Below are 26,975 nucleotides of genomic sequence, written 5' to 3' on the forward strand. Positions count from 1 at the left end.
AAAAGTTAAAAAAAGAGGTAAAAAGAACATTAATTACCCATTCAAAAGAATCTTGCAACGGAGGAGATGAGATTCTTTCATTGCCGGTGTCAAAAGTGGCTTCTCACATCTTTATATCCCCCCAATTTTTTGATAAATTCTATGAGCAGTCTGGTGTAAAACCCCGAGATCTCTCGCATGGGCCCTCATGGACTTGAGGGCATTGGTCTGAGATATTTTCCTTAACTCATCCGCATCCAGTTTGGTTTTTTTGACAGAGCCTTTCTTATTCTCCAATGTTTCGGACTTGCTGAATAGGTAGACTGTGGTCCTGGAGACACCCAACTGCTTGGAGTCCGCTAATGAAAATTTCTCGATCATGGTAAAGTGTCATTTTTTCGACTTGTACGTAAGCTAGAGAGGTCAAGTTGGTTTTGCTTTTTAACTAATTTTTTATGCTTTATATATCAAAATAAGAATTTCAATCATTCAACCTTCATTAACTATTGAATTAGTATGTTTTCATATATCAATGTGCCACCTGGTATAATCTCTACTTTAATTTTATTATAAAAATACCTTTCAAAATTCATTTTTGTGTTATTTTAGGCTGCTAGAGTTTAAATTATTTTTTTACAAAACTCCATATGATGCACAATTTTAGTTTTTTTACTATGTTTGTTATTTGGAAAAAATTAAACAAATGTTTATGTAGCTTAAAAAATACATAGACAGTACGCCCTTATTTGCAATGCTTGTTCTCAATGATTTAATCATTTTTAACGATGTGTTATTTTATTAAAATTATTCATTAGTTTATTTTTTATTTAAAAAAATAATAAGTTATATTTTTAATATTAAAAAAATATAGGTTTTGACAATTAAGAATAGTAAATCAATATTGACCATATCATTTATAACAAAGTTCATGGTCACTTAGAAATTTAATAAAGTAGAAATGTATAAAGTCACAGATGTAAAAAGTAGATTCATTTAAATATCAATATAGTACTTCGCACATGTATCCTGAAATTTTAAGAAAATCCTTCATTGTGCTTTCATTTTCCTGAGTTGTTCCTTAGCGGCCTTCCTTTTCACTCTAGCGTAAGGCCCTATAGCTGGATCAAAAATAAAATCTGACAAAACTTTGACCCATGACGTGTGCGAAGGAAGTGTGTCGTAATATTCAGGAGCGATTTTTCGAACCTCTAAATTAAATGGAAATAAAAATTAAACTGAAAGCTTGTAAAAGATCAGGGGCGTCTGCAGTATATTTTTGTGGAAGGGGGGTTATTTAAAAAAAAAAAAAAAAATAATAATAATATTTCAAGTATTACATTTTTTTGGAAAAAAAATACAACTATTCACAAAAAAATATCAAAAATCTATAGCTATTTTCAAATAATATCAAAAATCCATAGCTTTACAAAAAAAAAAAAAAATCAAAAATACACAGCTGTAAACAAAAAATTATTTTTTTTAAAGAAAAATTTCCAAAAATACATAGCTATTCACAGAAAATTTAATTAATTGTTCAAAATTTTTTTGAACATTAAAAGTAAATTTCATATATTAAATTTTTTGAAAATAAAATTCAAACATTACCTTTCTTGAAAAAAAAAGATTAAAATATTCAATTTCATAGTAAAAAGCAAAAATTCCCTTAATTGGGGGGGGGGGCTAAAGGCCCTCTAGCCTACTCCTGCATACGCCCCGGAAAATAGCTCAGTCATTCACAACCGCGGCTCTTGGGAGCACCAAGGCACCGTGGCACATCGTCTAGGCTCTGCAAATTTAATAAAAAATGGTCACAAAAAAAAAGTTTTAAAGAAATAGAAAATAATTTCTTCCCCCCAAAGAAATTACAGTTAGAGACTCAGCAGTGACGAAAAGGTTGGGAATCACCAAGATTTATTAATAGAAAAAAAACACTACCTGGTAAACGACTTCCTGGAATAAATGGGAAATCGTGATGTTCGTTATGATAGCCTACATTAAATGTTACTAAATTGAGAGGCCCATAGTACGAGTAGGTTTCAAATCCTTTTTTGAACATATAATGCTCCGAAATAAAATGACCAGCAACAGGATGGAATCCCATTGCCATGAGTGAACCAAAGATCATGTAAAATATAATTTTTCCACCTAAAAGAATGCAAAAAAAAAAAATCATAAATTATGTGTCATATTTATTTTTAAAGTGATATGTATTTATTTTAACATAATTTTCTATAATCATTTTGATTAAAAAATTCCAAGGGAATATCAATTTTAACCCAAAATAACATAAGCGACATATTAATCTCATTTATTTATATATTAAGGTGAAATATCCTTGAGGCAATAGAGCTTTAAGTCAAAATTACCTAGCACCATCTCAGTCATATAACATTTCGTTGTACGAAATTTTGTGATATCAAATTTGACGATATAATATGTAATTGTTATCGTCGAATAACTCGACAGAATTTAATCAGTTACCTTACAAAAAAAACATATTGTTATCAAATCTTGGAAATTTGATAACATAACTTGTGTTGTGTAAGTTCATATTTATTCAGTCCAGTCTTAGAACCAGTCCTTAAGAAGTACTAGAAATTATTTTATAAAAAAAAAAATTATATCAAGAACTTAACTTTATAAGTTTTTAGGATTGATACGAGGACTAAACTGGACCGGACCGAGAGTGAACTGGTCAGGACTGCAGTCCCTAATAATTACTGAGACAATACTATTCATAAAATACCATACCCGAGATCATCGACGCCAGCAACACGAAAAAAAGTGTGCAAAGAACAAATATGTGCCATTTTTTAGCTTCATCTTCATATTGCAAAATTCGAACATGCTAAAATAATATAAATTATGAGCCTACATAAGAGGTTATGCGTATATATCAGAGCTAAACCGACTTATATATATATCTACAGGCTGAAATAAAACATTTTTCATATGATTCACCACCTACAACTTAAATAGTGCTAAAACTCAAAAGACAACGATTAAGTGGTGGAAATAATCTTAAAACATACCCTCTAATTTGAATATACTTCTCTTCAAACTGCATCGATTCATCTGAAAATTTGTATGTCATACAAAAATTAGTTATATAACAGAATACATATTTTGTTTTGAAAATTTTTTGATCAATGAACTTTTATTTTTAGATATGTTTAAAAGGGTAGAAATAAGCATAAGACAGGGGTCATTAATTTGTTTATATTATCGAAATTCAGTAATAAAATTTATATTTTTATTTGAATGTAGTACTTCTATATACCTATACGCATCGATGGAATTAAAGTGTTCGGGATTTCAGAAGAATTTTAATTAAAAATATTCCTAAATGCAATATTTTAAGCTTCCCTTGTTATCAAATTACCTTCCATTGCTCTAAATTTTTCTCGAAAAGATTATCCACCAATATTCTATTGGATTCAAGTCTGGAGACATAGGAATCCAACTCAATTCATTATTATTTTGGCGTGGTAGAGGGAATTATGATCAAATTAGAGGAATGTCTTAAGATTATTTCCACCATTTTGGGGTTGATAATTCTCCAAGAGAACCAATTTAAAGTAGTAGTCATGAAAGAATAATGGGGAGAGGGGTGGTCACGTTCCTATTAACAGACAGTTATATTAACTAGGGTAGGATGGGGTCTAATGTGTGTATCTTTGCTTTTCAAAGCTTTTCCCAGAAATTGGGCGAACTTTTCAAATGTTTCATGCTGCCATGTTAGCATCACATGGCTTGGCTATCAATTTCTCTAACGCAGCATTAATATGGCATTACAAAATAATCTAGAAAATTTCAATTACAGAAAAAAAGTACAGTACACTTTTTGACCTCATATGTCGGGTAAAATGGGTGTACCCAACTTTTTTATGCGTAACTAAAAAATTTAATAACTTTAGAAAAAAAAATTTAAAATTTTATATGATTTTTTTATAACGAGGAAAAATTCACATCTTAATCATGAGAAATAAGTAAATCAAGGATGTGTATGTAGTAAGCGGAGAAAGAAATATGGAAACAATTTTTGAAGCACACTACAAATATTGTTAACATAGCCATATATTCATTTCATTTCAATCATATAAAATTGTTTGACCCCACTTTTGAAAAAAAAAAAATTGGGTAGCTCAATTTAGATAGGGAAAAAGTCTTTATAGCTCCACGAACTTTATGATTTAATATATTGAATGATTCTATATAAAAAGCTCAACCTAATTATTACTTTTTTAAATTTCAGAAACTTCAATTTGGGTGATTTTTTTCCGTTAATATTTTTAAAAGCATATATTCCCACAAAAAATATTAACTTGATTAAACATATACAAATTGATAGCCCATAGGATGGGCTACATTTAAGTATTTATAAGAAAATATTATAACATATTAAACCAGAGGTGTTGCTAACCCTCATCATGGGTCTTAGCCCCAAAAATTATCAACACCGTATGATTTATATGTAAATTAGTTTATTATATATTGTATATTTTATAAACTTTTGTGGAGGGGGTGCTTCAGAAACTTTTAAGAAGGCTTGACCCCCCCCACCACCAAAGAGGCTAATGACGCCACAGTTTGAAATTTGAAGAGTTATGGTCCGAAAACTAAAATACACAGATTTACCCCCCCCCCCTATTATAATAAATATGGTGGCCATTTTCTAGGACTTTTAAAGCTCTTAATTCTACTATCCTGATATTAATTGTGGAGGAAGGGTAAAAGAAAGTCATTATTATCCTTCCAAAATCATAAGATTAATTATCCCAATTTTTTTTTTTTTTTTTTTTTTTTTTGAAATTTGTGTAAAAATAAAACAAAATATTGAACAAACCTAGGTAATAGTAAACTAGAAAATCAAATGTAAGCTGAACAATGGTGTTGAGAAATTCAAGTTTTAAAGGTTGCTTAGGATTAGTCACTAGAGGTCGAATTGCGTAAAAAAGCGGTTGGAAACAAACCCATACGAATTTCCCAAAAGTAGTACAAAATAACTTGGCTTCAAGTTCTGTAGGAAGATCGGTGTCCATTACTTCGTGTCCTTGATATCTATGATGTTCTAAATGGTAGCCTTTAAAGGAGACTGCAAATGGAATACCGATCGGCAAATTTGCAAAAATACCAAAAATACGATTTGCCAAAGGATATGATACGCCAAAGGCTGCACTATGAGCGATTTCATGAACAGCTGTAAGTAAACATATTTCATTTGAAGTCTGTTAAATAACATTAATGGAATGGATTGTATTTACCTAGCATAAGAGCGTGGTTTGCAACTCCGCCAAACACATAGGCCAAAATTATTATTAGTCCCCAAGATTGATCCTTCAATAAGTAAAAACTGAGGATTTGTATCAAAACAATGAACACAACTTGAAACTTGAACCAAGGATTAACCCCAAATAGTTTCTTTATTTGTGGATATTTTTCTGTTAAGAAATAAGTATAGTGATTATAAAATAAGAATCTAATATATAAGTAGAAATAATTAATTAATTGATGGTTATGTAACATTCACATATAATACATATTATTATATAAATGCATTTTGTGTAAATATAATCGATAAAATCTCTTCCTTGCCCACGAAAGTAATGATATCGATCTTTTAGAAGATTAAAACATTAATTAATATTGTTAATATGGAATCAATCATACTTAAAATTTCCACTCTACGCTTTGCATGAGGTTCTTCTTGATCCAACCATTCAAAATCCGTCCTAGTAACGTGATTTCCCATGATTTTCTCGTTGATTCCCTAAAATATACAAGATTTTAGAGAAGAATAAGTCTATCAATATGTAATTTAATTTATTCTGATACTTAAAGTTTCATATACTAAGATTTTTTATTTTTTTTTGCACTTTTGTTTATAACATTTATTTCGCTTCATATGGGTAGTGTTTGTTTATTAAAAGAATTGCTCAAATGAACAGATGTTTTAGTCGAATTTTCATCTTAAAAACGTTGTTCATGGTAAAAAGACCCATGATTTAGGAAGAAAATGTAGTATTTTTTTAGTGGACATCATGGGAAAATCACAGTCAAATTTCAAAAACTAACCGATTATGTAAGCATCAAAGATAAAAATTAAAAAAGAAAATGATGCTTTAGATTTATTTAAATATATTTGAAAATAGATTATCTAAAAGTCCATATAGATCAAAGTTTTAAAGGTTAGAATGGAATCCTAACATATTATTTTTTAAATGATTTCTTCCTATTATGCTGAGATCAATGATATGCTATATTCAATTTCCTCTCGTCGATAGTACTTATGTAAATAAGGTCTGCTGATACTTAAATGTAATTTTCAAAATCATTTTTCGATCCCGCCGGCAATTACTATTACTTATTAGGAACTTCTCTTTAAAAAGCACATATTTGATTTAATATTATTTATTAATAAATAGCATAAATAATGGACACAAGATATTCCCTGATGAACACAAATTCAATCTTAACACAGTATTTATGAATTTCAGTTATAGCTATTGTAGGATGGCATCCTCGGTATTGAGGACTCATCTTTTGGCAAGTCAAAGGAAACCCACCTTGGATTAAGGGCTCCTGAAATAACTAATTAGACTGATTTAATCACTTTTCCCACAGTAACTTCCTTTATAAATTGACTGACATCGTCAACAAAGTGAACTCATCGTTATGGCCATTATATGTGAAGACAACTTGATCTCTAGCTAAAAAAAAGCACACTTGTATTAATGGAGCGCGATGATTCCTTGCTCCTCTCCTTTGATGTGATTGTCAATATTTCTTACTATTTAATATTTTTAAATTGCAAACTAGAATATACATTATTTTTTGGGTTGCATCTAGCAAGTTCAATGAATCTTAGTTACTAAAGTATTATGAATAAATCCAGATGAATGTCATAAAATGTAAGTTTATCTTAAGAAAGATTCTATAGATATGAGTGTTCAATATTATATAATATTTAAAAGTACACACATGAAGTCCGCGTACTTACATCATCAACTTTTTAGCTACTTGTTAGCTATTATTTCATAATACGTTTTTAATATCTGCTGCGGGCTAAGTAAAGAGAGAATCTCACATTAATTGCACAAAGTTCAATACTTAGTATACTATCAATACTAAAAAATATATTTATAATACTAATTTGGATACAAGGCTTTCAGTTTTTAAAACAGATTTGAATAACACCAGTAATTAATAACATACAATATGTGTTTCATGTGTTGTCGTGTTGGCTTGGAATATTATTTGTACAGGTTTTACGAACAAACAAAATCTCAAACCTGATTAAAACAAACTTACTATCTCTTACCATTTATTAGCAATGTAATCATTTAGACTTATATAACTAGTCGTATATTGTCTTACGCAATCTTTCATTTCTGGGACATCATTTAAAAAAATATTTTAATCCAGACTGAATTTTATAAAGTGATAGATATTTTCTAAATTAAAAATTATGGCATTTTTAATTATTAATTTATTTTTGAATGAATATTATATTTATGAAAATAGTATTTACTTTATTAATACGGCCATTTCACTGACGTCATAAATTGCATCATAATTGAAGGTGAGGCTATCTTAAGGACTAATGGTTGATATTTTTATTAAATAAAATTTACTAATTTTCTATCGAGCTAGATAGAACTTTCTCAAATGGCTTTAAAATAAATAAAAATGACTTAACACCTACATTGAATACTATTCGATGCCAATATTAAAGCAGGGAGCGCTCTAGAGAGTATTAAAGTACTCTCTGGATAAACAATATATTTTGAATATTTGAATTTAAGTAATGTACTCTGAAAGTCCCTATGAAATGCCTATATATTTTGTACAATTAATTATTAGTTTTTTGGAATGAATAGGGACGAGAAAAGTGGGGGGAGGATTAGAGAAAAATGTCTTATTATTTCCAATGTAATAGTTCATTCATTTTCTACAATATGGAAATACGATTGTATAACGATATGACAACATATTTTAGGATCCGATATATAATAAAATTTGGCAATAGAAGAATACCTTTTTGATAAACAGTCAGTTTTAAGTACTCTATTTGTTGATCCCATTTTCCCTTCCAATAGTGGTCAATTGTCCTCAATATTAATGAAAAAATGGTTAATATTCTTATAAAAATGGGTTTTTTATATCCCCAAAATAGCCGATATCAACAATGCCGACGTGCCATGTGTGCGCTCTATTTGTCAGATATCTAGTCATGATTATATACCAACAAAACTGGTGTTACGTGATAACGTTTTTATTTTGTAACATTTATCTTATTTATTCCGTTTTTTATTATTTTATGAGAGAGCCTTAAGTACCAAAATGGTCATATTGAAACCGTACAATATTAAAATTTAAAATATCCACGAACTGAAAGCAGCATTAAGCTACATTTGCTATTATGATATTCCATCTTCTGCGAAAAAAAAAACAACCATAAAATAGCTGTAATACCACATGAAGAATCTCTTTGACTTTACCAAAAGATAATTAGTAAAGTGATATGAGAAAGATTCAAATAAAGTGACTTGCCATAATATATAATTAATTATGGGCTATAGAATATAGTATTTGCATGAAATGTCATGTTTGCTTATTGCTTACATATATAGGTAATAATTATATAAGTAAATAAAGCCTGGTTATAATTATGAATTTTTTATTTAGAGTGATGCCATTAAGTGACTGATAATGTTTGTATGATCTTGCAAAAGTTAATAATGTTTCTCAATAAATAAAAATTGCGGATTGGCCAAAGTAGCAATTATACTTTTTATTTTAATGATATATTTATTACATTTATTATAGGATCCTTAAAATTATAAATACAAATTTGGGGCTCTAAATTTTTAGGAAGATAACGAAATTATATATAGCACAAATTTTGGGATCCTAATTCTAAGGCTAAATGAATATTTTGCATATTTATACATAAATATCAATAAGGGTTGATAAAATGATTTAAATGCCTATTTTATTTCAGATTTGCTGCGTAGCAGCCTTTCTTGGTAAAATTGATTTGATAAATCAAACACTGGGAACGTGTGAATTTGTCCTGTTTGCCAATTTGTCATCGACAAATGTTCACCAGAATGATGACGTTTTGCTCTATGTTCAACATTTAAATGTCTTGTATGCAGATATAAAACTTATGTTTGGGGTGTTTTGACTGTGGACATACCATAATGGAAGATCTACCTATACGATAAAATTGAAGAAAAAAAACAGATGTCATGTTATAAGAAGAACTGATCAGAATACGCTTTAAATTAGAACTTAAGGTCCAGAGGTTTTGGCTTCAAAGTTAAAACCCTGTTGCTTATCCTACTTAATCGGCTATTGCAAGAAACTTTTCCATCTTTATACCTCCTGGAAAGGGGGTTGAGCGCAGTTGTCAATCTTCCTACGAAATAACGAGATCAATTACAAATTATTGAACGTGTAGAACTGAGATTAAACCTGACTAATAATAATGCAAATGTTGACAAATTGTTATCAAAGCATCAAAGTCCCTTGTCATTAATAATTAAATCAATATTTTCCCTTGATTTTATGTAGGTTATAATCTTCCAATAAGCCTATTTTCAATATACAATTTCCTTTTCTTTTTTATTACTATAGTCTAATTTATAAAGAATCATATCAAGGGTAAGCCATCAAAAACATTTTAAATTAATAAGACGTTTAAGAAAATTCAATAGGACAACAACAAAAATGGTCTATAGGCTAAAAAGTTGAAATGGAATTTAAATGTGTAAATAAAATATCATTACACAATGAGTATATGACAGAGCAGCTGGTTCTTTTTAACATTCTATGTTTTTTTTATAAATCATCAGCAGCAATTCTTTTTTGTATAGGGGGATTTAAAAACAAATAGAGCTTCTATACTTAGAGTTGTATAAAATATGAATTAGAATACATGCGATACTTTTTTGTAGTTGCAAGCTGAACATGACTTTTATTTTATAAAGCTGTTATCATTAATATTTTATTCTTGATAAGGGAACATCTAAGTATACACTCCAGTAATAACTAGGGCATGTGCTCTTGAAAGGTGGAAAGTAACAATGAGGATTTAGTCGGGAGTTATAAATTTAAGTCCTTGAGTAGACTCGGAGTAGATTCGTTTATCAACGTATCTAATTCCTAAGTTTGTCTTTACTACTACATAGAGATAACATTTTTATCTCTCTGAATTTTGTGTTTATTTCCTTCATATCAATCATGACTACTAATCTACTAAATCGTCATGACAGCTAAGCTGCTCTCCTCCTAAACATGCTTTAAATTGTCACAATTACCACGTTCATTTTCTTTTATTTTTATATTATCACAGTTACTCAAGTAAATACGCAATAAATTATAGTGTTTTGACGTAACGTTAGCATTGTTGATGTCGACCATTTTGGGGGTCTAAACAACCAAGTTTACTAACAATGAATATCCTTTTTTTCATGAAAATTTAAGAAAAGGATGAGTTATTGAATGTCAATATGGGACTAGCAAATAAAAGGACTTAAGCTTTTGCCTCCATCGAAAATATATGCCTCTATTACCTAGTTTTATTATTTAAGTGACTTTAATATATGTGTATCATTTGTTATTTCGTCTTTATACAATCTTATTTCCATTGTGTGAACAATAAATGAACTATTACTATGGAAAGAATAGGATATTTTTATCTAATTATCCTACTTTTCACATCCCTAATCGATTTTTTCTTTACAAATCTAGCCAGTTTTAGGGATTTTTTTAGTGCATATCAGCGCTTATCATTGACATGAAGTAGTATTCAATGCAATTGATAAGTCTTGATTGGAGTTTCAAGATTTATTGGAAATATGTTCATATGATGGAGTAAAAATATCAACTTTGAAGGCTCAAAGTAGTGTCTCCTTCAATTATGATGCAATTTATATTGTCAATGAAAATTCTCTACATCAATATGACAGAAGCACTTGGCGCCTCTGTCCAACTCCCTCTCTGTTTGTTTTTTAAATGCAGGGTCAGCTGCGATTCTTTTTTAATGGTTAAATTTAAAAATGGGATGAAGCTTGCTTCATACGTAACTGGAATCGAATAAACATTAAATGTAAAAGATAGAAAGAGAGAAGAATAAGAGAAGGAGAAAAAGGGAAAATAAACGACAAGAGCGCCGTATGTCGTGATGTGGCAGCAGTAAAGTGTTGAGAAATAGAATGAGAGAGTGGCGGATTGGGCAGCAGCGTTGGAATTCAAAGGACCTCCATGAAGAACGAAGCAAAGCGGGAATCTTCATCCTTAGTCAAATCACTCCAATCAAATAGGGAATCTGGGTGATGAGGAGAGATGAGTGTTCGTAAGGAGGACCGCTTAAATCCATTGGCCTTCTTGGGCTTGAAAAGAGTTGGAGTCGAAGAGGAAGAAGAGACAGAGGAGGACCCTTCACTCAGTAAACAAGGAGGGATCACTTTAAATCGACGGGGAATCCCTGCTCGAAAACGCAAAAAGAACTCTCTCATCTACGGAACGGATGATTTAGTCAGTATCCCCATTCGTTCCCCGCGGAAAAGAGGTCCCAAGAATCCGAAAAATGAAGAATCTAAAGTAAGTTTCTTTTTCTATTTGGCGCTCGTTATTATAATATGAGCTGATCGCTCGCTCGCTCATTCTGAGTTTAGGGCTCGCTTGTTCCTCCTTTGAGTTGTCCATTCTTTTCTTCTAGATTGTCGAGTCCGTATCTGGACGAAAGAAAAAGCCGACTTCTACGTCTTCGTCTCCTGCTCCAACTCCTACTAAACCCGAGAAGAAGAATGGATTATTTTCGCCCTCCCCGATTAAAAAACTCAAATTTGAAGATGAGCTCACAACGCCTGAAAAAGAGACCGCCCATCGATTGGGCGTTGCTCTAAGAAATCTTCTGAAATTGCCCAAAGCCCATAAATGGGTCTGCTTTGAATTTTTCTACTCCAACATCGATAAAGTTCTCTTTCATGGAGAAAATGACTTTATGGTCTGTTTGCGAGAATCCTTTCCCCGTCTGAAGACGAGGCGTTTGACGCGAGTGGAGTGGTGCAAAATACGGCGGATGATGGGGAAGCCACGACGATGCTCATCCGCCTTCTTTTGTGAGGAACGTGCGGAGTTGGCTCGTAAACGACATAAAATACGAATGCTGCAACAGCGCAAGCAAACTGACATAACAAATATTAAAGATCTTCCAGAGGATATCCCCTTGCAATTGACGATTGGAACGCGTGTCACTGCGAGGTATACATTTATATGTCATATTTACTGATATTTTACTATATCTAAACGTGTATGTTTGCATCTATTTAGATTACGAACGCCTCAAGATGGCCTTTTTACTGGAGCAGTGGATGCATTTGATACGTCCAATAATACTTATCGCATTACCTTTGACAGATTAGGACTTGATACACATTCTATTCCTGATTATGAAGTTTTATCGAATGAAGACCCCGAGATGATGTCTCTCTCTAGTTTTGCGGCTAAAGTTAGAACAAGGCCCCAGTCATCACAATCCCCTTATCCATCACCGCTCAAATATGGATTAAATTATTCACCTACACTTGGAAAAGATCCTCTACTAAGTGGGAGTACACCAAGAGGAAAAGTGAGATGATATATTTTTAATTTCATTGGAAGTTAAATAAATGATGTATCTTTTAATTAGGTTATGAGAGGTCATGGGCATTTAGGATGTTATCCTGTACGTTTTTTGGAACGGATTGTTCGTCTGAGTAAATGTTTAAAAATAAAACGTGAAAAAGTGGATAACTTGAGGAAATTGAATAGTCAGGGAGAAAAACTCAAAACATATGGAGAATTTGTACACGAAGATTTCCAACGTCGATATGCTTCAAACGTTATAGACTTATCTAATCTGAACAGAGACCTTAATGAACACCTTAAGAGCATTCAAGAGTATGCTCAACAGTTTGGATCTGCTGCAGCTGGGCCGATAATATCTTTGCCAAATATGGTTCGAGAAGGCTGCAAAGAAGAAGCATATGATACCGTCACTAAGAATAACTCTTCAGGGGATCACGCGTACGTTGAAAGTCCTAGAATACTTGCTCTAGTCTCATCATTAACTGCGTTAATGATACAAATCAAGCAACTAGCTGATGGTGAACGGTAATCATTTTCAATTCTTTTTTTATCTCGATGATGTATTATTATTTGTTCCTTCTTTTTTTTAAAGAAATTCTTTCGAACTTCAAGCTCTACACGAAACCATAAATGAGATTAAAGGAACTATTGATTCTTCAAATACTAGTAAATATGAAGATAACGTAGAAGTTCATATACAGCACATTCAATCTGGATTGTCACGATTAGGAAATCTTCACGCCTTTATGTTGCCTCAAAAGGTAGCTAAGGAGGACTAGTTCATAGTGTATTTAATATTACTGTTAGTAAATTTTATTAATGATATCAATCTATTTTTATACGAGGATTTATAATATAATTAATTTTGTTATTAACTTTGACCAAGTCGCTAAATTAATCCAAGATTGTAATGATTAGTCGCTTTTTATTTAAGTATAAATCTCACTATGATATCTTCCAAAATTTCAATTTATATCATTGTTTTGTAATTTTAATATTTTAGTTAATCTTTTCTGGATAATTGAACTATATATCTTACTTTATTATTATTATTATTTTTTTCTTTTTCATTCTTTGAGTCAAAATGCCCATCTTATTGTTTTATCTCATTGTATTTTTATGAGAATATAAGACTAAGGATACACATTAAAAAATCTCTTTCATTCACAAATAAATCCTTGAATGTTATGTTGTACTTATTAATATTTATTGCCTTTTAAAGTCTCCGATCTTTTTTTTTTTTTTTTTTGTAAGAGTGCAAGGAGAAGGCGAAAGCGAGACATGTGGTATTACCAAAGCATAAGTGTTCAAAAACTTGAGAATCCTGTATTTAATCTCAAACTAATTATCAGGCTTAACTGGATTATATTGCACGAAACCTCGTAATTATATGTACCCAAAGACGGTGATTCCCAAACTTTTTGTGCTCAAGGCACACCAGAAGAAAAATATAAATTTTTTGACACACCTATCTTAATTAAATGAATTATTTGTATTATTACAAGCTTTTTCAAATAATATAGGGTTGTCACAAATCGTACGGCAAACTTTAGTTTGCCTCTAAACACCCTGTTTGGGAACCAACAGGATTAACACTTTATATTATCTGATTTGCGTAAGTGGTAATGCGAATTATATCAATTTAATAATTGTTATTAAAAGTAATTTGAATATTTGACCTAATTGCCGTTTGATCTAATCAAACACAAATGTCACCTTCTGATTTTACTGATTAATGTCAGAGTTTAAAATATGAAACTTTGAAGAAAAAAAATATAATGCTTTTATCAATTAATTAAATATTTAATGGTTAAAAACATTGGATTAATCAATTTATGGATTTTGTTATGTTAAATATAATTTTAGATCTTTAAGTTATATTTATTATTGTACCTTATTTCTGTTCATTTTGTGGAATAAATAATAATTAAAAATTTTAGGAATTATAATTCCAATCATAAAAAGTGGTGCAATTCAAGTACGAAAAAATGAGCGCCACTCATTTTTATAGTGAGCGGAAGTGCGCTCATTACTTTAAAAAACAAGCAGGAGCAAGAGCGCGCTCAGGATTTCTTGTTGCGGACTAATGCCCTGGGTATTACTGAATTAATGATGATCAAGTTATAAAGGATATGTGCGATCGCATTTCTGCCGGTCATTGATCGGTGCCCCACCTTTTTTTTTTGTAGAGCGGCTGTTCTACTAGTAGTCCGGTAGCATGCCATAGAAGATTTTACCACATCAGGTAAAAAAAAGGTTTGACACTCTGAAATTACTTGTCACCTAGAAAATTGATTTTTTTGTCTGCCTGACACCCCCTGCTGGGTCTGGCTTCTAGACCCCTCTCTGAAAATAGCCTCAAGACGGATTATTTGAACCATAAAATGCATGGAAAAAACTTACACCAACGTTGCACTATGCCAGAACATAATAAAAAAACCGAGACTTACAAAAAAAATTTCGTCAGACCCGCAAAAAGTACCCTGAAAACTGTAAAATGTACATTTTTCACCCTATAAGGTACATGGACAAAACTTACATTGGTGTATATTACTATGTCAGGACATCATAAAAACGTAGACTGACAAAAAATTTCTGTCAGATAAGTGAAGTCCTCCCTCCCCCCCAAAGTTGCCCCTTTACGGTTCAAATAATCCGTGCAGAGGCTATTTTCCAGGGGGACAGGAAGCCAGACCCAGCAGGGGATCAGGCTGACAAACAAAAATTAAATGCTGTAGGCGACATAAATAATTTCAGGAGTTAAATCCTTTTGTACCTAATAGGTTGAAATCTTACGTGGGAGGCTCCCAGACTATAATTAGTTGGTCCAAAAAAAGAAAATAAGAGCACATGCTCCATGATTACCAAACATTCACAACACAATTTTTTAAATTCAATTCCCTCTTTCTATTCGACCCCTAACAAATCCCACTTAGTTTGACTAACTAAAGATAAAAAAGGGAGAAACGAAAAGAATAGATGTTTCTATGATGATTCCTTGACTACAATGAGGGACTCCAATATGAGGCAGTGTGCAGCGTGTTTTGATAGTGAAGGTGTCAATAACTACAATGAAAAAACAATCTTTTTTTTCGTAACTGCTATATGATAATTCTAAATTCTCAAAAAGTTTGCTGCGCCTGTATTTAAAGATTGTTGTCGATAATATATGTACTTCTTATTGTTATTAAATCTTTCAAAAATTACCTGGAAATAGCTACACGTAGAAAATAGATTTTTTATTAGATACTAGGGATTATCTTTCAGGAGTCAGTTTTCCTGGGATTTTTCAGAGTTTTACACCTACGGGAAACGCCACATTTCATTATTTCATACTTAAATTAGTAGAACAAATGTCTATAAGTATATTTCCATGATCTGTATAAATTACTGCTGTTTTTTAATTGTTGTCATTGCCCTCGCTTACTAGAGCAATGCTTTTAACCTACCGAAATTTGAATACAACATTTTTTAACCCTAGAGGCGGAGGGGATTCGATTCTATACAAACACTTGTTTTGATTTTTTGGTAATCCAGATGTATATATTTTAATTCTTAAACAGTTTGGGCTAATTTCTGAAATTATTACACATGGGACATGCAAAGACGAAGCCTTTGGTTTGTTAGTTATATTTTATGCTATAGTAGAAATTGGGGTTTTAGGATTATTGTCTGAGCATATTTACGGTAGGCCTACACTCCAATACAAGGGCTCATTTTACTGCTATAATTGCAATTCCAAAAGAAATTAAAGTGTTTAGATGATTGGAGACATTATATGGTAGGAAAATTCGTGAATACTTAAATTGCTTCATGGAAAATAATTAAATATAATCGACCAAAAAATAGCTTGTTTATCATTTACTATTTAATTATTTTTTCTTGCAGACTACGGAATTTAAAAAGTGGGACCTGCGATTAATAATCATAAAAATGAAGAAATACTTAAATTTCACAAAATTTACAAAGGGGATCCCATAATTTAAAACTTGATCACAGTATCCTAGGAAATGATAAATCCTAATAGATGCATACTCAGATATCTTTCAAGTTTTCTTCTTAATTTATCGAATATTTTTTAACGCTGACTTTATCAATTAAGCAATAGACAGTTCAGTGTTCACTCTGTGTGTACCAAATTTGAATTGATTTTATTAAACACTTACAAAATTCACTGAATAATGAATATATTAACTAGTTATTCATTTTAATAAAATAAAAAATAACCATTATAGTTCTTAACTTAAGCAGTCCTTTATTTCTTCTTTAGAAATTAAGATAAATACACTTAAATAATACGTTCAACTAGTTAGAGTTGACCTCAAATTTCTTCAAATTTATGCATCCGAGCATTCTACTTCATCAAGTTGTTCTGGTACTATACAAATAGGATTATTATGAGGACATAACTGTGGTTTTATTTCACGAACACGAACATTCTTGCAGTTTTTCTTTATTGACTTACAACCTTCTTCACTCTTCCTCGTTTCAAGTTGAAACTCCATATGATAGACGTCATTAACCTTTAAATAAAAGTGTAAATAAGTTGATTCTTTTCAAATATGAAGTGTAATTACATTTTTGAGGATTTGAGCATCATTTACGTGTACTTGGCATGCTATATTCGTATCAAAAAAGTGATAAAAGAATTTAGCTGCCTCCTCACCCAATAATTGACTCTTACTGGCTTCTTTCTTATCTAAAGATGATAATTGAAGTATTGCGAATTGCTGTTTTTTCATATTTTAAACTCACCTATTGGAACACAATTAATGTCCTCAGACTGAGTCAAGGAAAGGCATTTATCTTCCTGACATTGGTATGGTAAGGGTCTAAATATTTTGACATTATAACAAATTTTGTGTTCTGTTGGGCAGTGAATTCCATGAGTTGAAAATTCTATATCCATGATAAAATTTGTTCCTGCAACAACTTGAGATTGGGCTCTATGAACATTTTCAAAGTTCAAATAGCAATGATTTTTCAATCCAAAAGAATTTGGTATTTGATCCATAACACCCTTTCCTATTGAAATAATTTCCTCGTCGATTTCTCTCACGGAGAATCCACCAACAATGGGCGTTTCATTAAAAACTGAAAAGAAACAACTAGGTAATTTAGTTCAATCCATTTTAAATGAGTTCATTACTTGTATTCACTTCAATACAATCAACATCCTGCAATCTAACGGGTACTACACATGACGGTTCTTCATGGGGGCAAAATTCAGCAATGGGTTCGTGAACCCTTACATTTTCGCAATTTTTAATAATATGCTCACAATCGAAATCCGCGCCATTTGTTTCAACTTGAATCTCAAGTTCGTAATTGAACCCCATCACTGCCTAATTAATAATTTTTCGAGCTAAAAGATAAAGTATACATATAATATCATTGTCATGAGTTTGTACCTGTTGTTTGGCTCGAATAACTTCCACTAAATGAAGGGGACATGGATTTGAAGTATCGAAAAAACCATATAGATATTTTGTTGCTTTTTTAGCAACATTTAATATTATTGGATCTGAATGTGGGGCTTCAATGTTCGTAAATCCTCCGGCAAAGAAACCTTCTTCCACTAGAACATTTGTAATGGACAACAATTATTAAGTTAAGATTGGCATCAATGAAAGTTACGAACCTACGGATACGTAAGTACAATCAACATTGCTCACGTCCACTAAATTTTCACAGCTTTCACAGTTTTCGGGTTTTTGAAAATGAACATTTGAACAAAATTGAGATCCACATTTAGAAAATATTTTTAAATCCATAAAAGTATTAATAAAGCCATCAGAAATCTTTATAAGCAAATTTCCATTAGAGAGTAAATATTTTTTCATATCCTAAAGTTATAATAAACATCTTACATTTGTATGAGAGCCAATCACTTCTTGGATAGCCAAGGGACAGTTCACATCACTTTTAAAAAATTGTTTTAATTGAGTCAAACCACTTGTTGCAGTTACAAAATCATCGTTGTTGGAAAAAATAATTGGAATATCCTCAAATGAAGGGGATGTTCCATCGACTATCAATGAGTTATGTGCATAAGATTTACGAATTCTTCATTATACTTATTCCTTATTTCCTTACCAAATTCTCTTTGGGTTACCATAAACAAAATCCCTCCTAACAGCCAATTCATCCTTTTGAGCATGGTGACGATTTGAGAAACTTCTCAAAGTATTAAATATATTTTAATGTATACAATGGCAAAATATTACAGGCACTGACAACACTTTGCTCTCATCGCTTGTTGCTAGTTATTTTAAATCCAGTTTCTGTTATAGAATATAATATATACTTGCTCCAATATACACTTAGAAATTATTTATTGTTATTTGGAAAACCCGATCTAAGTACATGAATGTGGAACAAATTAATTTGTCTTTGTGGTTTTATTAATGAAGCAGATATTTCATGTATTGTGTAGTTTAGTTCTCATTACTTATTAATGAGAATTGGCTTCAATTCGAATTTAAAACCATCACTCGATTATAAGATACTATGAAAGCAATAACTTTTGGTTGTTATGCCAGGAATTTTTTGTGGAAGTAAAAATATTAATTATTTTTCAAATTATAAACTAAACTTTTAACCAAAAGTTTATTTTGCTGTTAAGTATTATTATATAATTTGAAAAACACGTGGTAGAGATCATCAGATCGCATACAGACAAATTTTTGAACCAAATTTCTACCTATTTCTCTTTTCATACTCTTTCTTCAGGAATGTAAAAATCTATGGTACTTTCCCTAAACAAAGTCAACTAAAATTCATTATTCTCAAGTACCAATCCCATAATAAAGAAACTACTGTCGTAACTGTTCTTTTAAAATCCTATAGGCTGTACTTTTATACAAGACAGGATTTAGAAACAGGACTCTAGCGACTAGATTCCTTTAATTTAGGGCGAAATCTGTTTGGGGGCTCCCTGCATAGAGAAAGAAATATATAGAGGTAACAAGGTATGTGAAATACTTTACCATTGCCTTCAACTGTTAACTTTCGTATGCTTAAGAGATAGTATTTTGCAGAAGCAGCCATCTATTTAATAGGCCGATTATTTCCTTTTGGATTTAATTATAATTTCTAATGGTAGACTAAGTTTTCTAAAAAAATCCCGAAATAAGTTGATAGCTAGCAAATTCTTCTCAACTAAAGAACTATTGTTGGAAATTGTTCGTCCCTTTATAATATCTAATTATATCAACTGATCATCATTTAAAGTATGGACATTGATCGGAAAGGAAACAAATTATTTCTCGTCCAGAGCGCAAAACAAGCTAGATCTGGCTCTTCTTTTATAACTTTAGCATCTAACTCTCATGTCTTTGTATATTGCTCATTTGAGACATTTATTTATTTAGTTTGGACATACATGTATGTGTATTTAGGTCGCTGATCTTGCACCAGATGATAAAAATGACTACTACTAATTTCTTACACATAAACAAAAAAATAACTCGTTTATGTAAAGAAATTCAAGTAAATTTATGTTTTCACTTATATTATTATTAAGTAATCTATTGAATACACTAGTTCTTTTCTAGAAAATGCTATCATAATAAATATGGAGCAATCCATGTCAAGTGTACATTAGACTTATTTCTTTCATTTTATAAATATTGGAGGAAATAAAAGATTGGCCCATTTTGATCAGCTAGTGGTAGTACCTGGCATTGCCTGGAATAATTAGGCTTAGAAAAACAGACCCACTTTGTATAGAAGATAACTCTCAAACAAATCCTCAGGTTTAATCTCCTTCTTTATGAGTACGCTCGCAGGTAGCTACTCAATACTTAGGTGTTCTCTCCTCAAAAATGTAATAATAATAACAGTTTTTGTAGAGAAAAAACCGCTGTTCTGGTTGGCCACAACAACAGCAAAGCTTGTACAATAAAGAAAGTATTTGTATTTATAATCCTAAATTTATGAACTCCCTTTTTCACTTTGTACCGCATGGCCCATTGAAATCTGTATACTTACCCAGTCAATAATTAATGAACGTTGCGTGTTTCAAAATAATTTTAATTTTTATTAACGCATAAGCAATTAGTTACAAAACAAAAAAATAAACCTGAAATCTCTAGCCTATGTACAAGTTGAGAATATGATACTTGAACGTGATCAATAAATTTCCGTACGCACACTCAAAGCAGTTAGGTGTCTCCAAGACAACCGTCTATTCCGTCAGCAAATCCAAAACGTTGGAGAGGAAGAAGGGCTCTGCCAAAATAGGCAATTGAAGACCAGTAGGAGTTAAAGAAAACAGCTCAAACAATCCCTTCAAGTCCATGAGGATCCATGCAAGAGATCTCGGGTTTCACGTTGGGCTGTCCAGAGAGTTATCTAAAAAGTGAGTGGAAAGAGATTTGGCACTAGCACTGAATGAATCCCATATCCTCCTTTACAGGACTATTTTGAGTATCTTTGAACATTTTTTGATAATTTTGCCCCCACCCCAGCCCTGATGTTGACCCCTCTATTACACTTTTTAGGTACATGTCGAGAGGAAGGTCTGTAGCGTCTGTCATTCAAACACCGAGACCATCAAAGCCATTTTCAGCTAGCACTGGGACACTATGTCAGATGAGTACAAATGCAGTGGGTCACAGGCATTCCACCGCAACCTGGAAGCCATCATTGCTCCTAAGGGCGTGTACATTAATAATTAAGAGCGCTCAGACACACATCTATTTAAAGTATAATTTTTTTATATTAAATCGTTAATTAATAAATTATATCTTGTTGAATTTTAAAATTCAAAGTGTACAGATTTTAATGGACCACTCGGTAATATCAAAGTTAATAGAAATACGGGTCATTCCACGTCAAATCGACCACTCGTCCAACAGCACCACCGCCGATTTTTTTGAAATTTTGCATATAGCTTAATATTGAATAGAAACTCAAAAATCTAACATTTTAATTTTCTTTGACCTCCATATTCAGAGTTAGAGGCTCCTAAAGTTCAAGCCTCGATGCCAACACCAATGTATTTAAACAGCTATTTCTCTTGTGTTTTTCATGATATCGACCTAATTATTCCCGTTATAACCCGTTATTAATTAATATCCACTCTATCAGTTTTGCAAAAGCCTCAGCTATCAGGGGGTTCTGTAATACAAAACAGACCATAACTTATGAACAAATTGAGATATATATCACTCAACTTGATTTAAGGTGGAGGTTTTGAACTCGACCTTTGCCCATTCTAGATTTAAATGATTTCATTCGAAAAATGATAACAATAACTGATACGTATTTGAGTACCGGAACTTCTACAAAAATATTGGTATCTCGACAACAATATAATATAGATTTTTTTGTTTACATTCAGTTCCTTCAATAAAGCAAGATTGGAGATGGAAAAGAATAATGAACACCAGTCTTTTTTTCATTCATTTATTGTTGTTTCTAATCATAGTTGGGCTAGTTAATGCAACTTAACTTAACTTAGATAAGTTAATTAACTATTAACTTAACTAGTTAATTATTTAAACAACTTTATTTCAACTTTAACTCAACTAGTAATTTTTTTATTTCTCAAAATCAGATTTTAACTTAACTAGTTAATTTTTTAAACTGTATAATCTTAACTTTAACATAACTTGATTAAGTTAATTAGTTAAAGATGAATTTATTTTTTTAATTATCAGTTGAAATACTAAAAAAACTTGAAATAACCTTTAGTTCTCTGATAATTTAGTTAAACACGGTGTCGACACTACCTGTTTTATGAAACTTTGGAATTGGGTCTTTCCACACCAAATCGTTTTAGATTATCTCCCATATTTTATTAATTTTACATATAGTTTAAAATTACATAAAAACTCAAAAATCTAAACTTTAGCCTTCTTTGACCTCCATTTCAATAGTTAATTTCTCTTGAATTTCTTTTATGCTTCGAAACAGAAATTGTTGAGAGTATGAATCTGTAATTTTTCCTTGATCGTGGAATTGGAATTAGAGAAAATCCCAGGCATAGAGACTGACAGAAAAATCTTGATTATAAAGCCTTGATAAATCTCTATATAGACTAATTTAATTAGTTATTTTTTTAATATCAAAGTCAATTTAAACTTGATCAAGGTTGGGTGAGTTAATTTAACTTTAAATACACTTAAAGCTGATTAACTTTAACTAAACTTGTTACGAAAATTGCACTCGAACTAGTTCTTAAAAACTAAAACAATAATTAACTTGACTAGTTAAAAGGATGAGTTTACTTGTCCATCACTGTTTCTAATGATTGTTTGTCCAAAGATTACTGATAAATTTTTTCTTGATTTTAGGTCTAATAAACATGATCTTTGAGAATGCCTAAAATAAAATAAATATATATTGAAAAATTAAATTAAGTAAATCATGAATTATTGTGTAAACTTTTTCTTTCTATGGAATATTTCACAATATACCTTTTGCAAATCAGTGGACTATGGAATGGTCGTGTATGAATTAGGGATTCTAGGTTAGGCTAGAGTGCAATTTTCGACAGACAGTTTCATTTTTTATTGGTAAATACTTCAATATTTTTTGAACTTTATTTAAAACAAGATGGTGAATGCTGTGTGAAATTCAACACATTCATTCAACGGAAAAAGGGTGAACGGGTCCAAGCCTGCAATAAACTAAATAAATAGTTGATAAATCCATGGGTAACTGCACCTGCAGTAGAATCTGAAAGTTGCCTCTTCCTCAGCAATCTGTGAAGTAAATAACTTATTACCTTTGTTGGTCAAACAAATTTGTTGTAATTATGTTTGAGGCAATAGGAGTTAAGCGTATAAAAACAATAAAGGCAGTAATAAATGCAAAAAGTACTAAGCCTGAGCATTAGTGCTGCTGGGCAAATTATGAATGTTGGCGATCTGCCGTGCTCAATGCATGAATGATCTCCCCATGCCGTGTGGGGAACGAAGGTATTTTGTAGAAGGATGGTAGGTGCTGCTTAATAAATATTTTTGCTCCTAAAGAAGAGCAAAGCAGAAGAAAATAATGAAGCCCGTGCAGGGGCTCGAACCCTGGACCGTTAGGTTAAAAGCCTAACGCTCTACCAACTGAGCTACACGGGCTTGTTACTTTGTCCACACAGTTCTAAAAATACAAAATTTAATAGTTAACTTGTGGCTGCGTGGCTAAAAAAACAATGCAAATTTCCGACAGTTTAAGATTTGTTATTTTGAGCTATGAATTGATATTCAAAAACAATACTTCAAAAGCATAACTTTTTTACATCTCAGATTACAAAATGAAATTTTGCACATAATTTTTTTCAAAAGCTGAATCATTAATATTTTTGCAAGTAAAGTTTTTTTGTAGATGAGTTTTTTTGTGATACATCATTATCACCAATTACGAGAAATTACTTAGTCCTCAAAAAAAAAAATTATCTAACTGTGATATACAGACAAGTCGTTTGTGGGGTGATTCATCGACTTGGTAGTTCCCCCTTGATCTTCTTCTCTAAGGTGGAGAGGAGCTCCGAGACCCTCTTTAAATTGTGCCCTTCACTTCCTGTTTTCCTGGAGGTGTCTTCTCCATCATTCTTCACCTTGGTCCTGAAGTATACCACAAAGTCCATAATCATCGTCACCTCAACTTCATCATATAGGAGATCTTAAATGCACTGTATTTTGGCTTTTTGCTCACTCAGGATGACGAGTTAAGGTTATGTTTATGATAGTTTATTTATGCACAAAGCCTGACTAAACCAGAATATGAAAAAGTAATCCATGAACCTGCCAATATTCATGACTAAATCAACATTAATTATCAGTCTACATTTTGGTACCCGACAATGCATATTTTTAGTTTGCTCATGTCCTATAGTAATTAACTCATGTTAAGCTGTGACATATTCACATCAATTATTAGATCATTACAAGTTCCATAAATGGGAATAATTGGGCAATTATCAACTGATTTTAGGCCTTTTTCTCTTAGGTTACTGGAAAGAAAATAACCTTACACAAGAATTTTTGGTCCAGGCCTCACTTACTCTAAAACGGCCCCTGGGACCCGTTATTAATTAATATCCACTCTATCAGTTTTGCAAAAGCCTCAGCTATCAGGGGGTTCTGTAATACAAAACAGACCATAACTTATGAACAAATTGAGATATATATCACTCAACTTGATTTAAGGTGGAGGTTTTGAACTCGGCCATTGCCCATTTAGATTTAAATGATTTCATTCGAAAAATGATAACAATAACTGATACGTATTTGAGTACCGGAACTTCTACAAAAATATTGGTATCTCGACAACAATATAATATAGATTTTTTTGTTTACATTCAGTTCCTTCAATAAAGCAAGATTGGAGATGGAAAAGAATAATGAACACCAGTCTTTTTTCATTCATTTATTGTTGTTTCTAATCATAGTTGGGCTAGTTAATGCAACTTAACTTAACTTAGATAAGTTAATTAACTATTAACTTAACTAGTTAATTATTTAAACAACTTTATTTCAACTTTAACCCAACTAGTAATTTTTTTATTTCTCAAAATCAGATTTTAACTTAACTAGTTAATTTTTTAAACTGTATAATCTTAACTTTAACATAACTTGATTAAGTTAATTAGTTAAAGATGAATTTATTTTTTTTAATTATCAGTTGAAATACTAAAAAAACTTGAAATAACCTTTAGTTCTCTGATAATTTAGTTAAACACGGTGTCGACACTACCTGTTTTATGAAACTTTGGAATTGGGTCTTTCCACACCAAATCGTTTATAGATTATCTCCCATATTTTATTAATTTTACATATAGTTTAAAATTACATAAAAACTCAAAAATCTAAACTTTAGCCTTCTTTGACCTCCATTTCAATAGTTAATTTCTCTTGAATTTCTTTTATGCTTCGAAACAGAAATTGTTGAGAGTATGAATCTGTAATTTTTCCTTGATCGTGGAATTGGAATTAGAGAAAATCCCAGGCATAGAGACTGACAGAAAAATCTTGATTATAAAGCCTTGATAAATCTCTATATAGACTAATTTAATTAGTTATTTTTTTAATATCAAAGTCAATTTAAACTTGATCAAGGTTGGGTGAGTTAATTTAACTTTAAATACACTTAAAGCTGATTAACTTTAACTAAACTTGTTACGAAAATTGCACTCGAACTAGTTCTTAAAAACTAAAACAATAATTAACTTGACTAGTTAAAAGGATGAGTTTACTTGTCCATCACTGTTTCTAATGATTGTTTGTCCAAAGATTACTGATAAATTTTTCTTGATTTTAGGTCTAATAAACATGATCTTTGAGAATGCCTAAAATAAAATAAATATATATTGAAAAATTAAATTAAGTAAATCATGAATTATTGTGTAAACTTTTTCTTTCTATGGAATATTTCACAATATACCTTTTGCAAATCAGTGGACTATGGAATGGTCGTGTATGAATTAGGGATTCTAGGTTAGGCTAGAGTGCAATTTTCGACAGACAGTTTCATTTTTTATTGGTAAATACTTCAATATTTTTTGAACTTTATTTAAAACAAGATGGTGAATGCTGTGTGAAATTCAACACATTCATTCAACGGAAAAAGGGTGAACGGGTCCAAGCCTGCAATAAACTAAATAAATAGTTGATAAATCCATGGGTAACTGCACCTGCAGTAGAATCTGAAAGTTGCCTCTTCCTCAGCAATCTGTGAAGTAAATAACTTATTACCTTTGTTGGTCAAACAAATTTGTTGTAATTATGTTTGAGGCAATAGGAGTTAAGCGTATAAAAACAATAAAGGCAGTAATAAATGCAAAAAGTACTAAGCCTGAGCATTAGTGCTGCTGGGCAAATTATGAATGTTGGCGATCTGCCGTGCTCAATGCATGAATGATCTCCCCATGCCGTGTGGGGAACGAAGGTATTTTGTAGAAGGATGGTAGGTGCTGCTTAATAAATATTTTTGCTCCTAAAGAAGAGCAAAGCAGAAGAAAATAATGAAGCCCGTGCAGGGGCTCGAACCCTGGACCGTTAGGTTAAAAGCCTAACGCTCTACCAACTGAGCTACACGGGCTTGTTACTTTGTCCACACAGTTCTAAAAATACAAAATTTAATAGTTAACTTGTGGCTGCGTGGCTAAAAAAACAATGCAAATTTCCGACAGTTTAAGATTTGTTATTTTGAGCTATGAATTGGATATTCAAAAACAATACTTCAAAAGCATAACTTTTTTACATCTCAGATTACAAAATGAAATTTTGCACATAATTTTTTTCAAAAGCTGAATCATTAATATTTTTGCAAGTAAAGTTTTTTTGTAGATGAGTTTTTTTGTGATACATCATTATCACCAATTACGAGAAATTACTTAGTCCTCAAAAAAAAAA

The 26,975-nt window shown here is 31.3% G+C and overlaps 3 protein-coding genes and 2 non-coding genes across 6 annotated transcripts; 1 reads left to right on the forward strand and 4 right to left on the reverse strand.

Moving 5' to 3' along the window:
- Window positions 1-747: 747 nt before the first annotated feature.
- On the reverse strand, window positions 748-6,705 carry ifc (delta4-sphingolipid-FADS-like protein ifc). The gene is made up of 6 exons (XM_040724896.2): window positions 6,546-6,705; window positions 5,650-5,749; window positions 5,244-5,420; window positions 4,826-5,179; window positions 1,915-2,124; window positions 748-1,187 (listed from the first exon to the last, which is right to left on the reverse strand). Exons 2-6 carry the CDS (start codon window positions 5,729-5,731, stop codon window positions 1,027-1,029), a joined length of 984 nt encoding a protein of 327 aa, XP_040580830.1. The 5' UTR covers window positions 5,732-5,749; window positions 6,546-6,705; the 3' UTR covers window positions 748-1,026.
- Window positions 6,706-10,744: 4,039 nt separating this feature from the next.
- mip130 (Myb-interacting protein 130) lies at window positions 10,745-14,552 on the forward strand. Its single transcript, XM_040724763.2, has 5 exons — window positions 10,745-11,589; window positions 11,708-12,252; window positions 12,322-12,619; window positions 12,680-13,143; window positions 13,211-14,552. Exons 1-5 carry the CDS (start codon window positions 11,332-11,334, stop codon window positions 13,395-13,397), a joined length of 1,752 nt encoding a protein of 583 aa, XP_040580697.1. The 5' UTR covers window positions 10,745-11,331; the 3' UTR covers window positions 13,398-14,552.
- Window positions 14,553-16,847: 2,295 nt separating this feature from the next.
- On the reverse strand, window positions 16,848-19,789 carry LOC121129171 (uncharacterized). 2 transcript variants are annotated; one of them, XM_040724854.2, is made up of 9 exons: window positions 19,608-19,789; window positions 18,715-18,902; window positions 18,489-18,649; window positions 18,260-18,419; window positions 18,030-18,196; window positions 17,768-17,963; window positions 17,374-17,712; window positions 17,196-17,317; window positions 16,848-17,141 (listed from the first exon to the last, which is right to left on the reverse strand). In XM_040724854.2, the coding sequence occupies exons 2-9, from the start codon at window positions 18,776-18,778 to the stop codon at window positions 16,956-16,958; spliced, it is 1,395 nt and encodes a 464-aa protein (XP_040580788.1). In that variant the 5' UTR covers window positions 18,779-18,902; window positions 19,608-19,789; the 3' UTR covers window positions 16,848-16,955. The 2 variants fall into 2 exon arrangements, with proteins under 2 accessions (XP_040580788.1, XP_071749358.1); XM_071893257.1 differs by having other exon boundaries at window positions 18,715-19,555.
- Window positions 19,790-23,626: 3,837 nt separating this feature from the next.
- On the reverse strand, window positions 23,627-23,699 carry TRNAK-UUU (transfer RNA lysine (anticodon UUU)). Its single transcript has one exon. It is a non-coding gene; the product is annotated as a tRNA-Lys (tRNA).
- A 2,889-nt stretch (window positions 23,700-26,588) lies between these two features.
- On the reverse strand, window positions 26,589-26,661 carry TRNAK-UUU (transfer RNA lysine (anticodon UUU)). The gene has a single exon. It is a non-coding gene; the product is annotated as a tRNA-Lys (tRNA).
- Between the last annotated feature and the right edge of the window lie 314 nt (window positions 26,662-26,975).

The sequence above is a fragment of the Lepeophtheirus salmonis genome, chromosome 14 (genome assembly GCF_016086655.4).
Source record: "Lepeophtheirus salmonis chromosome 14, UVic_Lsal_1.4, whole genome shotgun sequence".
NCBI lineage: Eukaryota > Metazoa > Arthropoda > Copepoda > Siphonostomatoida > Caligidae > Lepeophtheirus > Lepeophtheirus salmonis.